Source organism: Microtus oregoni, unplaced genomic scaffold, assembly GCF_018167655.1.
Source record: "Microtus oregoni isolate MIOR12 unplaced genomic scaffold, Mior012 000010F_ref0000083, whole genome shotgun sequence".
Classification (NCBI taxonomy): Eukaryota; Metazoa; Chordata; class Mammalia; order Rodentia; family Cricetidae; genus Microtus; species Microtus oregoni.
In genome coordinates, this window is record NW_024543069.1 from 13,167,649 (window position 1) to 13,180,401 (window position 12,753).

General features: G+C 43.0%; 1 protein-coding gene across 1 annotated transcript in view; it reads right to left on the bottom strand.

Annotated features, from left to right (window-relative positions):
• LOC121452801 (IQCJ-SCHIP1 readthrough transcript protein) overlaps window positions 1-12,753 on the bottom strand; it is a 642,993-nt gene that overhangs the window by 486,191 nt on the left and 144,049 nt on the right. The window contains exon 4 of the mRNA XM_041659063.1: window positions 9,818-9,953. Within this exon, the coding sequence (XP_041514997.1) occupies window positions 9,818-9,953 (136 nt within the window). The remainder of the gene's footprint in view (window positions 1-9,817; window positions 9,954-12,753) is intronic.

Consider the following 12,753-nt stretch of genomic DNA (forward strand, 5'->3'; position numbering starts at 1 on the left):
TATAAAATGCTATTTCCAAGACAACTTTTGTTCAATTTCAGTGTAATTAATTGATGTTGGATGTTTTTATGTCTTTACATTCTCAAAATTCAAGGTACAGACATTTACATATCAAAGACACAAATGAAAACATTCTTTAAACTAGCATCGTAAATAGCGGCTCTCAGCCTGTGGGGTCATGACCCTCATCAAAACCGTATCTCCGAAACTATTTACATTACGACTCATAACAGCAGAAAAATTACAACTCTGAAGTAGCCACGAAACTAATTTTATGATTGGTGCTCAGCACATTAGCTACTGTATTAAAGGGTGTGGGCATTAGGAAGGTTGAGCACTACCTAAAATAATATGTAAGTGGTTGTTTCTAAACTTAAAAATCTCTCTTGCCTTAAATGGCCTCATCTTTATAGCGTCTGCTTCGGTCACTTGCTTGGACTTTGGGGATTACCTGTCCCCATATGTCTAGAATAGGGTGAATACTTAATAGATGATTGGATAAGGAAAACTTACACTGTCAGGTGGCTTGTCTGGGTCACCATCCCACGCAGCCCCTAAGCGCTGCTCAGAACTCTCCATGGTGCTGAACTGTTACCCTGATCCATATGAGAAGGAAGAGGCGCTCAGGGACCCTGGCTTGGAAAAGCATCCATAGAGGGCCACTTTGTTAGTGACAAAGTTACCCGGTGAGGTCCCACAGATCTGCTGCGGGGAGGGGGAGTGATCCTCCCCTCTGGTTAGCAACCCGGGCAGCTCAAAGCAGATTTTGAAGCAAAAATCTTCAAAACAAAGAAAAGAGTACGTCCCCGGAGAGACGCGGCTGGCTGGTTTTCGTCTGCGTTCTTCTAACTGGGGGGGAAATAAACACATAGACAACCAGATGGCTCAGAGAGCAGAGGACTCCAGAAAAACTCTTGATCTTTATGATGAGAACAAGCCCCTGTTAATCCAACGCAGCTGATTCACTTCATCTACATTAGTTAAAAAAATGGAAATAAAGCCGAAAATTCCACAAGGCTTCATACGCACTGTGCACACAGCCTCCCTCTAGCCCCGGCTCCTGTCTGCTGAAGCTTCTCACAGTAGAGAGCAGACTCTTCTGTCTCTCACAGAGTGTCTCTTCCTGAGGCTGGAGTGCATAAAGACCACATGACACCCAATGATGTCATTTTGAAAGCGGGTCACAGTTACGGCCATATGTAGATGAAGTCCTTCTATTAAGTATTTAGCATAATGATTTTCTTGAAAATCTATTTGCAGCAAATAATTTGGTCTTCTATCAATATAATTAACCCTATCAAGCCGGTGCCTCCAAGAGAAAATCAATTCACGGCTCACACGTGCGGCATCCTCTGGGTGAGTGAGGATGAGCTTCGAGTGCTGCCGTAGGAGATGAGTAAATTAAAATTAACTCTCAAAGAACCTGATGATGAAGCCCCTTTTCCCTTCCCCAGGAGCTGTAGCAGAAATGAGAGGATTTCTTCAGATACAGAATCGACTTCGAAAATAACTCAGAATTTTTAGCGTGTTAAAAACTGTAGTCGTTTCCAAATCAGACCACGATGAATGCAAAATAAAAGTTAAAGCCACTTTCTCTGATTCCTAACAATACTTTTTGTAATGAACTAGAACATCTCAGAAGCATTAAAAACTTGCTTTTTCTGAAAGGTTTGATTTTTTTTCAAAAGTTGGTAGAGAACTTTAACTGCTTTGTAGATGTTTTAAATTGAGAATGAAAAAATAATTGAAATGTTATCTATACTATGATCAATTTGTATAAACCAGTAGTATTTAGGTAACACATAGGCATAGTTTTAAGGGGTCTATGAGAAGAAAGCCTATTTTTATTCTGAGTAGCTTCTTTTCTACTTCTATTTAGTTACATATCCTAATTAAAGATTTTCAGTATAGTTGACAAACCTGCCACTCAGTAGATTATAAAAGGGTGGGGAGCATGTGTGTGGGGGGAAAGGAGAAGACAGGGGAGAGGGAGAACTAAAGCAGAGGGAATGAAGGTGGACTTGGTCAAAACACATTAAAGGCATGCATAAAATTATCAATGAAAGAATTGTCACAGAAGTTTTATTGATACAACATTGAAATGGTAAATATACTACATTGTATATAAGCACATAAAAATAAAAGCAAATGAAAAAGAAAAATGCTATGTATCATGTTGCCTGGAGTGTGTGAATTTCCTTCCTCCAGTTTCAGGTTCCCCAAAGGAACCCCTTTCCTAAAAGCCCAGGACCACTGATCTCTCTTCTCCCTTACTCCTCTTCAAAGAGCTAGAAGGAATTACCTAGGCTGAAGGATTAGCCAGAGGAACCAGAGCCTCTATGGTCCAGATTTACCTCATGCTCAGAACTCCCTTGGCCTTGCTTGTGCAGGAGGCTCATGGCTTCCAGTGCTGCCTGCGACTGCTAACATTTCTGATTCTAGACTCTAATAGAAGGAAGCTCAGTGTGGCCTCTGTCTGAGTTATAGCCATGTTTCAGTTTTTGTGAGAAATAAATCTTAGATTTGGATCTCCCTCTGCCTACCTCTCTCATCTCCCAGGAAGAAGTTTCTAAATAGGGAAGGAGAAAAGAGCTATATGCTAACTTTTGAAAACCACCTTCCAACCACATCTCTCTGTTCGCCAGACTTGATGTGTATACATGCTACAAGCCAGGTAATGTAAGAAATTTTGTGTGCAAACTAAATAAATAAAACGCCCATTTGTATAATATAGCTCTATCACATTGGCCTATAAACGAGATGCCAAAGTCTTAACTAGAAGTATTATACATCAACTCATATAAACTTGATTATTGAGCCATTTATAAATGCCAATGCATGGAATTTTTCTTAACCTTGCTCCAGCTGAGCTCCACGGATCAATTGTCTGACAATATAAAATTAATATTGGTTATGTGCAAATTTGAGTATCTCCCTTAAGCTACCAGTTTGTTACAGGAACTGCCAACCATGCATAGGGAATTGTAGGGATCCTGCAAGGACACAGGTTGTAAGGTTTGCTTGATTTAATGGTGATTGCTGTGTCCCAGTGTCTAGTGCAGTGGTCTAGCACACAATAGGCACTCAGAGAGCTACAGAAAGAGTGAGGTCAATTAACAAGGTGGATCTAATCTTGCCTAGTACCTGTGGAAGCAAAAAAGAGGGCATTCAATCCCCTGAAGTCATAGATAGTTGAGAGCTACAATGTAGGGACTAATACTCAAACCCAGGTCCTTTGGAAGGGCAGCCATTGCGTTTAAATGCCGAGTCACCTCTCCAACCTCATGGCATTTTACCATTTATTTCAATTAAAATATAATTGCATCCTTTTTTCCTTCCTCTCTTTCTTCAAATTTCTCCCAAGTCTCCTCCTGTACCCTGTCAAATCCCTGGCCTCTTTTTCCTTAATTATTCTTGGTATGTGTTGGGGTATGGTTGTGTAGGTGTTTATGTTCATAATTATACAAATGCAACTTGCTAGGTCAGTTTGGTGTTGCTTGTATTATATGACTTCAGGGATGACTGAGAGGAGTTGGGTAACCAGGTCGAGGCTCATCCCTAGGGAAGACTAATTCTCCCCTTTTCAGCTGCTGTTACTTGGCTGTAGTTCTTTAATTAGAGCCCCATGAGAATTTCCCCTTGCACGTTAGTATGCCTATTAATGTCTTTATTGCTTAGATCCTGCCTAGGCAGCCATGTTGTTGTGGTATCGTGGGTGAAGCCTCCTTGTTGTAAAACTAGGAGACACAAAGAACAGATTTCCTGGTCCTCTGACTCTTATAATATCCCCCCCCCCCAGTTCTTTCACAATGTTACCTGAGCCTCGAGGTTTTATAAACCCCTAAACCAAAACAACTTGCTCATTTTCAAACACTGCCAGGGGGGAAAATATCCTCAAACAATGAAGTTAAGGAATATTAGAGAAAGGAACCTGTATTATCAGTGAACACTGAAAATGTAATGGTAATGTGTGAAGACACTTTTATACAAAAACATCTTTTACACACTGTCATTCATGGTTACATATTATTAAAATAATTTCTGAAACTGCAAATGTACTTTCAACGACTTAGATTTAACGAGAAATGCATCTGCTCCTGTGTAACTAGCAAGAATGCTTCCTTTGTTTCATAATGGTCCTCCATTCCCTGCGCTATGTGAGGGTCGGAGAAAAAAGGTGGAAGATGGAATTTGGGTCCTGGAACACTAAGACTCAAGGGATCTAAATCCGTACAGGCTGGGTACAAGCCTGTAACTTATCCCTGACCTGGAAAATTCAGGCTATTAAATTATTAAGCATCGCAAGGCTTGCAGTCTGTGCAATTACAACACTTGAGATCGTCCTGGAACGGGGCACTGCAAAGCCTCTTTGAGGGCCAAGTGAGCCCTCCCCGAGTGGGCACACCATGATCGTCAACCCCTTTAGTCACCAGATTCCTCCTGGTGTATTTAAAGTTGGATATTAGAGATACAAAATGAGCAGTAAGACTTGAGGGTGATATGAGACAGGCTGTGGATCTGACTTCAGGGGCATCACTGGTCTTTAGAATATTTGGAAAGTTTTGGTGGCTCTAATGGCCACCAATCAGTGAATGTCCAGACACTCTTGCTAAAAGCTAGGGCCACTAAAACAACACCAGAAATCAAACTGGCTGCCAGCCCTTCTCTCTAGGCTAACTAAGGCTGACTAGAACGATCAGGTGGTCCAGACCTCTGTCCTTGCACTTGCTCAGAACTATAATCCTCCACCTTGGGACTGCGGTGACCCCTCGGGGCTGGGCTTCCACAGCTAAGGGAATGGAGCTTACCCCTCATTCCTGAAGACAAGAGTCTTCATAGTCCTCTGGAAGGAGAAGAATAATCTGCCATGCCCTTACTGTGTGTGAAATATAATCTCTCAGGAGATGCCTGCTCATGCTAACACAGACACTCAAATCCTGTTTCATTCCCAGAAATTGAAAGTCTTTGGTAAGAGTAACACTAAAATATATGCTTAATTATGTATTCTTTCTATTATGTAGATCACACGTGTGTGTGCGTGCACATTTAAATGTAATGTATACACACCCACATATATTCCTTCTAGGACAAGTTGATTCTGACAAATTCATTTGCAGAATCTCAAGCAGGTCCTGGGCCCAATCAGTACCAAAACACAAACTCCCTTTCTGTACTGTGTAAGTTTTCTGCAGTGCTATGAGAAAAATGCATTGAATATTACCAAGAACAGATTCTACCAAACATGTCTTTGAGAGCCCGGGGGCCCAGGCTCCATGCTGAGACTTACAGATGGCATGCCATTTAATCTTCATAGCAATACCAATCCATCTGCGAGGTGGGTGTTACTTCCAGTTGCAGATGAAGAAGTACTGCTCAAGAGATGTCTTGGACTCAGGGAAACCGTGGGTGAACTCCAGGAAGATAATAGAAGACCCAACAAGAAGAAGTAGGCGTGGTTAAAAGGTCAGGAGGTATTTTGTTGACAAAGTCAAGACAAATGGTACAAAACCACGCCCTAACCACCTCGGAGAGTTTGCGGGAATACATGCTAGTGGTGCTACACAGGTTACCAGTCTCAGAGACTGTATTCTATTAATCAAATAACAAATTATTCAGAGCTGAGAACTAAGTGCGTTTTAAACCAGGGGTCTGACTAATAAAAAGTACATGGTGTAACCTCTGCTGTTCTTGCAAATTAGTGCATGTTTTTGACTAACATTATTAGTCAATGTCCTGCTTACACAGTACAGAAAGGGAGTTTGTGTTTTGGTACTGATTGGGCCCAGGACCTGCTTGAGATTCTGCAAATGAATTTGTCAGAATCAACTTGTCCTAGAAGGAATATATGTGGGTGTGTATACATTACATTTAAATGTGCACGCACACACACGTGTGATCTACATAATAGAAAGAATACATAATTAAGCATATATTTTAGTGTTACTCTTACCAAAGACTTTCAATTTCTGGGAATGAAACAGGATTTGAGTGTCTGTGTTAGCATGAGCAGGCATCTCCTGAGAGATTATATTTCACACACAGTAAGGGCATGGCAGATTATTCTTCTCCTTCCAGAGGCCGAAACGTTAACTCTTTCTCACTTGGACACCTACAATTTCCATTTCCCAATGGCAGTTCCTATTCAAGTTTCTTATTTCTCAAACAAAACTTCCCAGTTACCACATGATGCACTACAGTATGAGGGCACTTAATATGCAAATTGCCCACATAACTTAATATTATCCTCCCTCCTGTAGCTCTTTAATTTGGCGCCGAACAGCTGAGGTTTGAGATTTTAATCAAAGAGCATGGAATAAGGCAATTTATAAAATCAGATGGACTTTTTTCCGCCAATTGTTTCATTCACTGTTTAGAGCTATCAAATCGGAGGGTCGTCTTACAAATGGGTTAGCTGATTGCTACCCCTCCAGCTTGACCGTGCCTAAATGCGGGCTTGCTTTCAAGTGTTAGGAAATGATGGGAGAAGTGGAGCCTGCGAGTTCCAGCCCAATGCATAATCCAAGGACGGCTACTTATGTTTTAAGTCTCATTTTCATCGTCTGTGAAATGGAAATTAATGATTGTGCCTCCTTCATATGGTCCTCGAGAGGACTGGATGAGGAACCCATGGAAAGTGTTAGCCAAGGGCTCAGCACACAAGTCTTCAGCTTTTCTTAAGCTGAAGCTGGGAGCCTGTGCGTACGTGGCTGCTGTTTTGTATTTTAAAGCAGATGTATTCTGAGAACTACATTACCTGCTACATATTGCCAAAATAATGAACAGAAGTACTCAGAAATGCCATTCTTTCTTCAGGGGGCGGATTAAATCGGATCAAGGAGCTGGTTTCACGTGAACCGCCCATACATGGGACAGGCAGCTGGGACAGTCAGTAACTGCAGCTGTGACAAAGTAGGGGTGGAGTGTAACTGGTCTGGCTCAGGAGACAAGACAGGCAGTTAGTTGACCAGGCTCAGGAAAACCGAGAATAGGTTTTCCTAGGCAGTAGTAGGTTCAGCAAAATGGAAGAGAAGAAGCACCTGTCAGGCCCAGGAAATTCTCCAATAGTATTTAACTTTGGCTGAGGACTTGAGGAAGTAAAGACCACACAATTATAATACGCTCGGGTGCATGCGACCTGATTGCTCGAAGCACCAAATTCAGAATGATATTTGCTGAACCTCCTGTCTTTAAGACAGCCTTAGACCAGGCAATGGTAGCCCACACCTTTAATCCCAGCACTCAGGAGGTAGAGGCAGGCAGATATCTCTGAGTTTGAGGCCAGCCTGGTCTACAAAGTGAGTTCCAGGACAGCCAGGACTATTACACAGAAAAACCTTGCTTCACCCCCACCCCACACACAAAAGCCTTAGTCCTTGTTTGACCAGGGACCATCCTATGCCTTGCATAAACTTCCACCCCACTCACAGTGAGCAGGAAACCAAACCTCCCAGTGACCTTCCTGAGGATGTCGGGGCAGCGTGTCTGGCATGTGACTCAAAGTAAATCAAAATCAGTTTCTACTTTGTTCCCATGTGGGTGGCAAAGCCCCCAGAAGATATAAAGATACCGTTCTTGTTAGGGAACCTGTCAATGTGATAATCATGGAAGTGAAGAGAATATTTATCCATCTATACTCATTTCAAGCCAGTAAACCTTATAGGGCTAGGGATGTAGTTCAGTACTTTCAGAGCCCACGTAGACTTGATGCTCAGCACTGAAGGAGTTCAATGAAGTCTTGGATGTTTGCCTTCCTGGCAGCCTGGAGGCTTGGAAGCAGTTCAAACCGAGCATTGCTTATGTCTTATATTCTGTATGTATCTTTCGCATGTTATTTTTGTACACTTGGTGTCAGATGACTGCCATTACTAATCCGGAAGTCACTGTTATAGTCAATAACCTCTATCAGAATCTAGCAGTCTCTGTTTGCTTTCTGATAGCAGAGGACAATAATGATTTTTTTTAAAAAACTTGTTTGACTATTATTTTTTAGATGTCTAGACATTTCTTTGTCCCTCAACCCACAGAGCTAAAAGATGACATTTGATCAACACCCCTTATGAAAAACTCAACTGTTAGAAAACATCTAGACAAGGCAAAGCTCCTCTATTAGAAAAAAAGATCCAGGGAACGCACGGGCTATGCTGGTTTAAAGAACTCAACGCCATGAACAGACACAAAAAAAGAGGACAGACCCACAGGTACGGACAAACCAGTGTTTACTTACAGAACACTTGAGGTGCAAAGGTTAAACACTGAATCGGTGAAAAACGTAGGGCTAAGATATGATCTAAGCTTTCAACAACTCCAAAAGGCTAAAGACACATGCAAGCAGTGGGTTGCCAGACTCAATCTAATTGTCCTGAATTGCAGTGAGTGATTCTCAACCTTCCTGACGCTGCAACCCTTAATACAGTTCCTCATGTTGTGATGACTCCACCCCAAACCATAAAACAAATGTTTTTGTTGCTACTTCATTACTGTTATTTTGGTACTGTCATGAATTGTAATGTAAATAATTTTGGAGGGGGGGTCCGCAGGTTTGGCAGGCAAATCTGAACCCTTAATCCACGGATAAAAATGGTTTCTGAAATCGAGTTTCCGTCCTTCATACAAAAATCTTTGAATCATTTAATTGCATTTTCTATTGGCATTCACAGCAAAGGCATCCAAAGGACTCAATTTTCACTTTCTCTTTTTCTCATAAATCAAGAGCACTGCCCAACTTGGAGACGCAGCATTTCCCAACGTGGTTCACAGGCGCCCTCTAGTGGCCGGGATACCAGTGAGAGCGACAGGTTTCTCCAAAGATCCTGGTCAGGGGCCAGATGGAAACAGATCTTCCCCTTCTACTTCAACAGCTGTAAAGCCAGCTTATTCTTTCTTTTAAAAAACTCACACCCACACAAAACCATCAGATAACATGCCAAGCCATGCCATCTTCAGAAAACATTTCCAAGAATGTAACCTTTACCTGATCTCATTAAAATACTGGGGAAAAAAAAAAAAACAAACCACAGGACAGCAAAGTAGCCAAGGGGGAAAAAAAAATAAAGAAAATAACATTCTTTACATAATCACTTCTTCCCAACTTTTTATCATTTCATTGATTGCTTATAACTAGACGATCATAATGGCGAAACTCACTGATCTCCAGTTTGCCCATGCCTCGTTTAGCGCTTTTTAAAACATAGACTTAGAGCAGACGCGTTCACTCCAAAACCTTATGTCCTAACCGAGAGTTCATAACTGGTGGTCAGCGAGCCAATTTCAGAGTACAAAACCATGCTTCCCTTTCAATCAGCATCACTTAAAACTCTGGACTTCTCTCATCTCCTCCTGGAGAGCTGTGCTCCTTCACTGTCTGTCCTGCACCTACGTAGGTGCAGGTTTCCTGGAGCCCGGTTAGGAAGGGGCACGTGGTACCCATTTAGTCATGCGCATACTCAACCCCAATCAGCCCATTTCAGTCTAGGATCGCCTTCAACATTTCAAGCCAGCCGAGCATCGCACAGGCACATACCGGAGCCAACACACCATAAGAAAAGCAGGGAGGGTAGGCAGCGCCCACCTCAGTGGCAGAGAAACGCGATCTCACAAAATCTGTGGACACGGTCAAGTTCATTCTGGGCCCACGAATCTTGTCTTTAGTTCAAAGATGTCAAGAGCCTCACTGTGGGTTTCCTTGTGGTACAGACACCACCCCCATCACAAACCACCTCAAGATCTTTCTTGAAATAAGAGCCGGCACGGGGCAGGGTGGGGGGTGGCATCCATATGCGGCGCAAGCCAGCCCAAGCAAGCTGGCAGGGACACTCACGGGTGTGCTGCTGTCGGAGAAGGTGTTCATGCTGACAGAGCTGCTCAGCTTGTCTGAGGAGACGGAGGGTGGGGACGGGCTCCTCTTCTCCAGGGGGTCTTGCCTCTGCAAGTACTCTCGCCATGCTCGCTGAATGCTGCGGAGAAACCCGGCAATATGTCACACTGCCAGTCATCACCCACAGACTCAGAAGGGCACGGAGGCGGGGACTGGTTTTAGAGATGGAGAAACTCTAAGATAAATTGTGCTTCCAGAAAGAACACTTGGGCTTTAGCTGCGTTTTTTGGCCATCAAGGCCGGATCTTAAAAGCACTAACCACAGCAAAACCGACCAGACTGTCTTTCTCAGACTTGACTAGGCTAACTCAGCCTGAAAAAGTCAATTAAGCCAAAGGTCGGAGGGTGGGGGATAGGGAGGAGCATCAGTCAAAGCCAAAGTAGTTTGGGCACTAAATGGGCTTGGATTTAGGGTACAACAAATATTTCAATTTCCCATCTTTGAGAAAAGCGAATAGTTGAGGATGATACATGGATTCCCTCACTGCATGACTTCAGAGGGTCCACCCGATGCCAAGGCTCTGGATGTAGACCACAGAGCACACTTCTGGGACTGTACTCACCTAGACCTCAAGGTGGCATTCACAACACTGGGCAGGAGGCCTGCACGGCCAGATGCCGTGGTCTGGTGGCCCTGACATGGGGACAAGTCCCCAAAAACATTTCAGTCATTTACTTGACACACTGTGGGTTGACACAGGTAATAAAGACTCTCTGAGTGTCCTGTGCTATGGAAGACATGAAAGTAACAGGTCCTTAGGTGGCTTTTTACTATTTCACTTTAGGGAGTTTATTATTTTTAACCTGGGGCTAATGTCAGAAAAAACAAACAAACAAAAGACCGTCCTGAAAAATAGGCACCTGTCCTGTTTCTGAGCTAAAGTTAAGGAGTTTTTCGTGGACCACCAGCTCCACACTCAGACAGTGAAATGTCCCAATTTGTGGGTCATCAGGGAAGGTGCTGGAACTTTTCCTGGGCATTTGGACGTGCACACCAGCTGCCAGGACTTGGTTTTCTAACGTGATAAGTTAGTATCTGTCACTGCCTCTGCTAGACGCCTAGACATACCAGGTCTTCTACTCTCTCCCATGTGAGCTGGGTCATTAAAGTTATTGACTTATGAGCAAACTCATACCTCTTCCTCAGGCTGAATTGAATACCATCAATTCTCAATAGCCCGTGGATAGAAGGAACACAAAATGCCATCATATTATTGGACTTCATTGTTTTCCTAATTAATTGAGGTTTTATGAGTTATAATATTCAAGGAAAAGTCCAGAAGGAACCATGAAAGCAATGCCTTGGTCTCAGAGGCCTGACTTGAGCTGTGGAGCTTAAGAACAGGGGCTTATGCCTGGAGGTCAGATTACTCTTTTGGGACCTTTTTTCTAGGTTCCTTGTGGTTTGTGTAGAATTCTAAAGTAAGAGTTTTAACGGCTGTGGTGGTTTGAGTAAAAAATAACCCTGATAGGCTTATATATTTGAATTCCTGGTCACCAGGAACTGTCAGTGTTACTAGGTGTGGTGGCTTTGTTGGAGGAAGCATGTAACTGAGGGTGGGCTTCGAGGTTTTAAATGCTCAAGCTAGGCCCAGTCCTCTCTCTCTCTCTCTCTCTCTCTCTCTCTCTCTCTCTCTCTCCCTCTCTCTCCCTCTCTCTCCCTCTCCCTCCCTCTCTCTCTCTTTCCCTTTGCTGCCTGCTGATCCAGATAAAGAATCTCTTAGCACCATGTCTGCCTGAACACCTCCATGCTTCCCGCCATGGTGACTGGTGTTGGGGTCCGCTTGTTCATTCCCAGCTGCCCAGACCTGAAATAATCACTCCGAAACCATATTATTTGTAATAGTGTTTAGCCAATAGCTCAAGCATATTTCTGGCTTACTCTTGTATCTTAAATTAACCCATTTCTATTATTTTATATTTTACCACAAGGCTCATGCCCTACCAGCAAGGTTCCAGCTGGCAGCTAATGTCTTTCTCCTCTGGCAGCTCTATGGCTTCTCTCTAACTCTCCCTACTCTCTCTATATCTCTTTCAGCCTGGCTTTACTCTGTTAAGCCATTGGCCGAAAGCAGCGTCCTTATTAACCAATAAAAGCAACACATAGACAGAAGGACTTCCCGCACCAGGTGACAATGGAATAAACCCCCGAACCTGTAGGCCAGCTCAAATGAAATGCTTTCTTTTATAAGAGTTGCTGTGGTCACAGTGTCTCTTCGCAGCCATAAAACCCTAACAAAGACAAGGGTCCATCATAAACAGTTCAGCCCCCTAAAGCAAGCTCTGACTCTGCTACGAATGACAATTGCTCTCTGTTTTATTGCTCGCTGCTTGAACAGAATGCGCCCTTGCTGATTTTTCCTCAGCTTTAAGGTTTTAAGCAGAATTTTAAAGACCTACAAGTGGCTGGTCACCTCACAGCTTCTTTGGGGACAGTCTTCATTAGAGAGCTAAAAACTTTTGGAAACCATCAGCGAATCATGAGATCTGATGTTATGGAGGTCCTCTGGGGCTTAGCAAATGCTTCAGGGGCACTTGGGATAAACACTGACCATTAAGGTCTCAAAAGACATTTCATGTAAAAGAAGTGAAAAGTTAAATAATATATTTATGATCCATATAATATCCAAGAGTTTATAAGACTCCAAAGAATCCTTCCCTAGCCTTTGTTTTAAAAAACAAAGAAGCAAACACCAAGGAAAAAAAAAAAAAAAAAAAAAAAACCTGCCTTGACCATTCAAAGGTGTAATTTGAAGGGATGCTGCACTTTGGCATGTTGAACACCAGGGGGCGGTGTAACTCTTTAGCGACCCAATCAATGTTGGCTAAACTCAAAGTGAGGGCTTTGCAAAGGTGAACTTGGTTAAGCATCCCCTTTC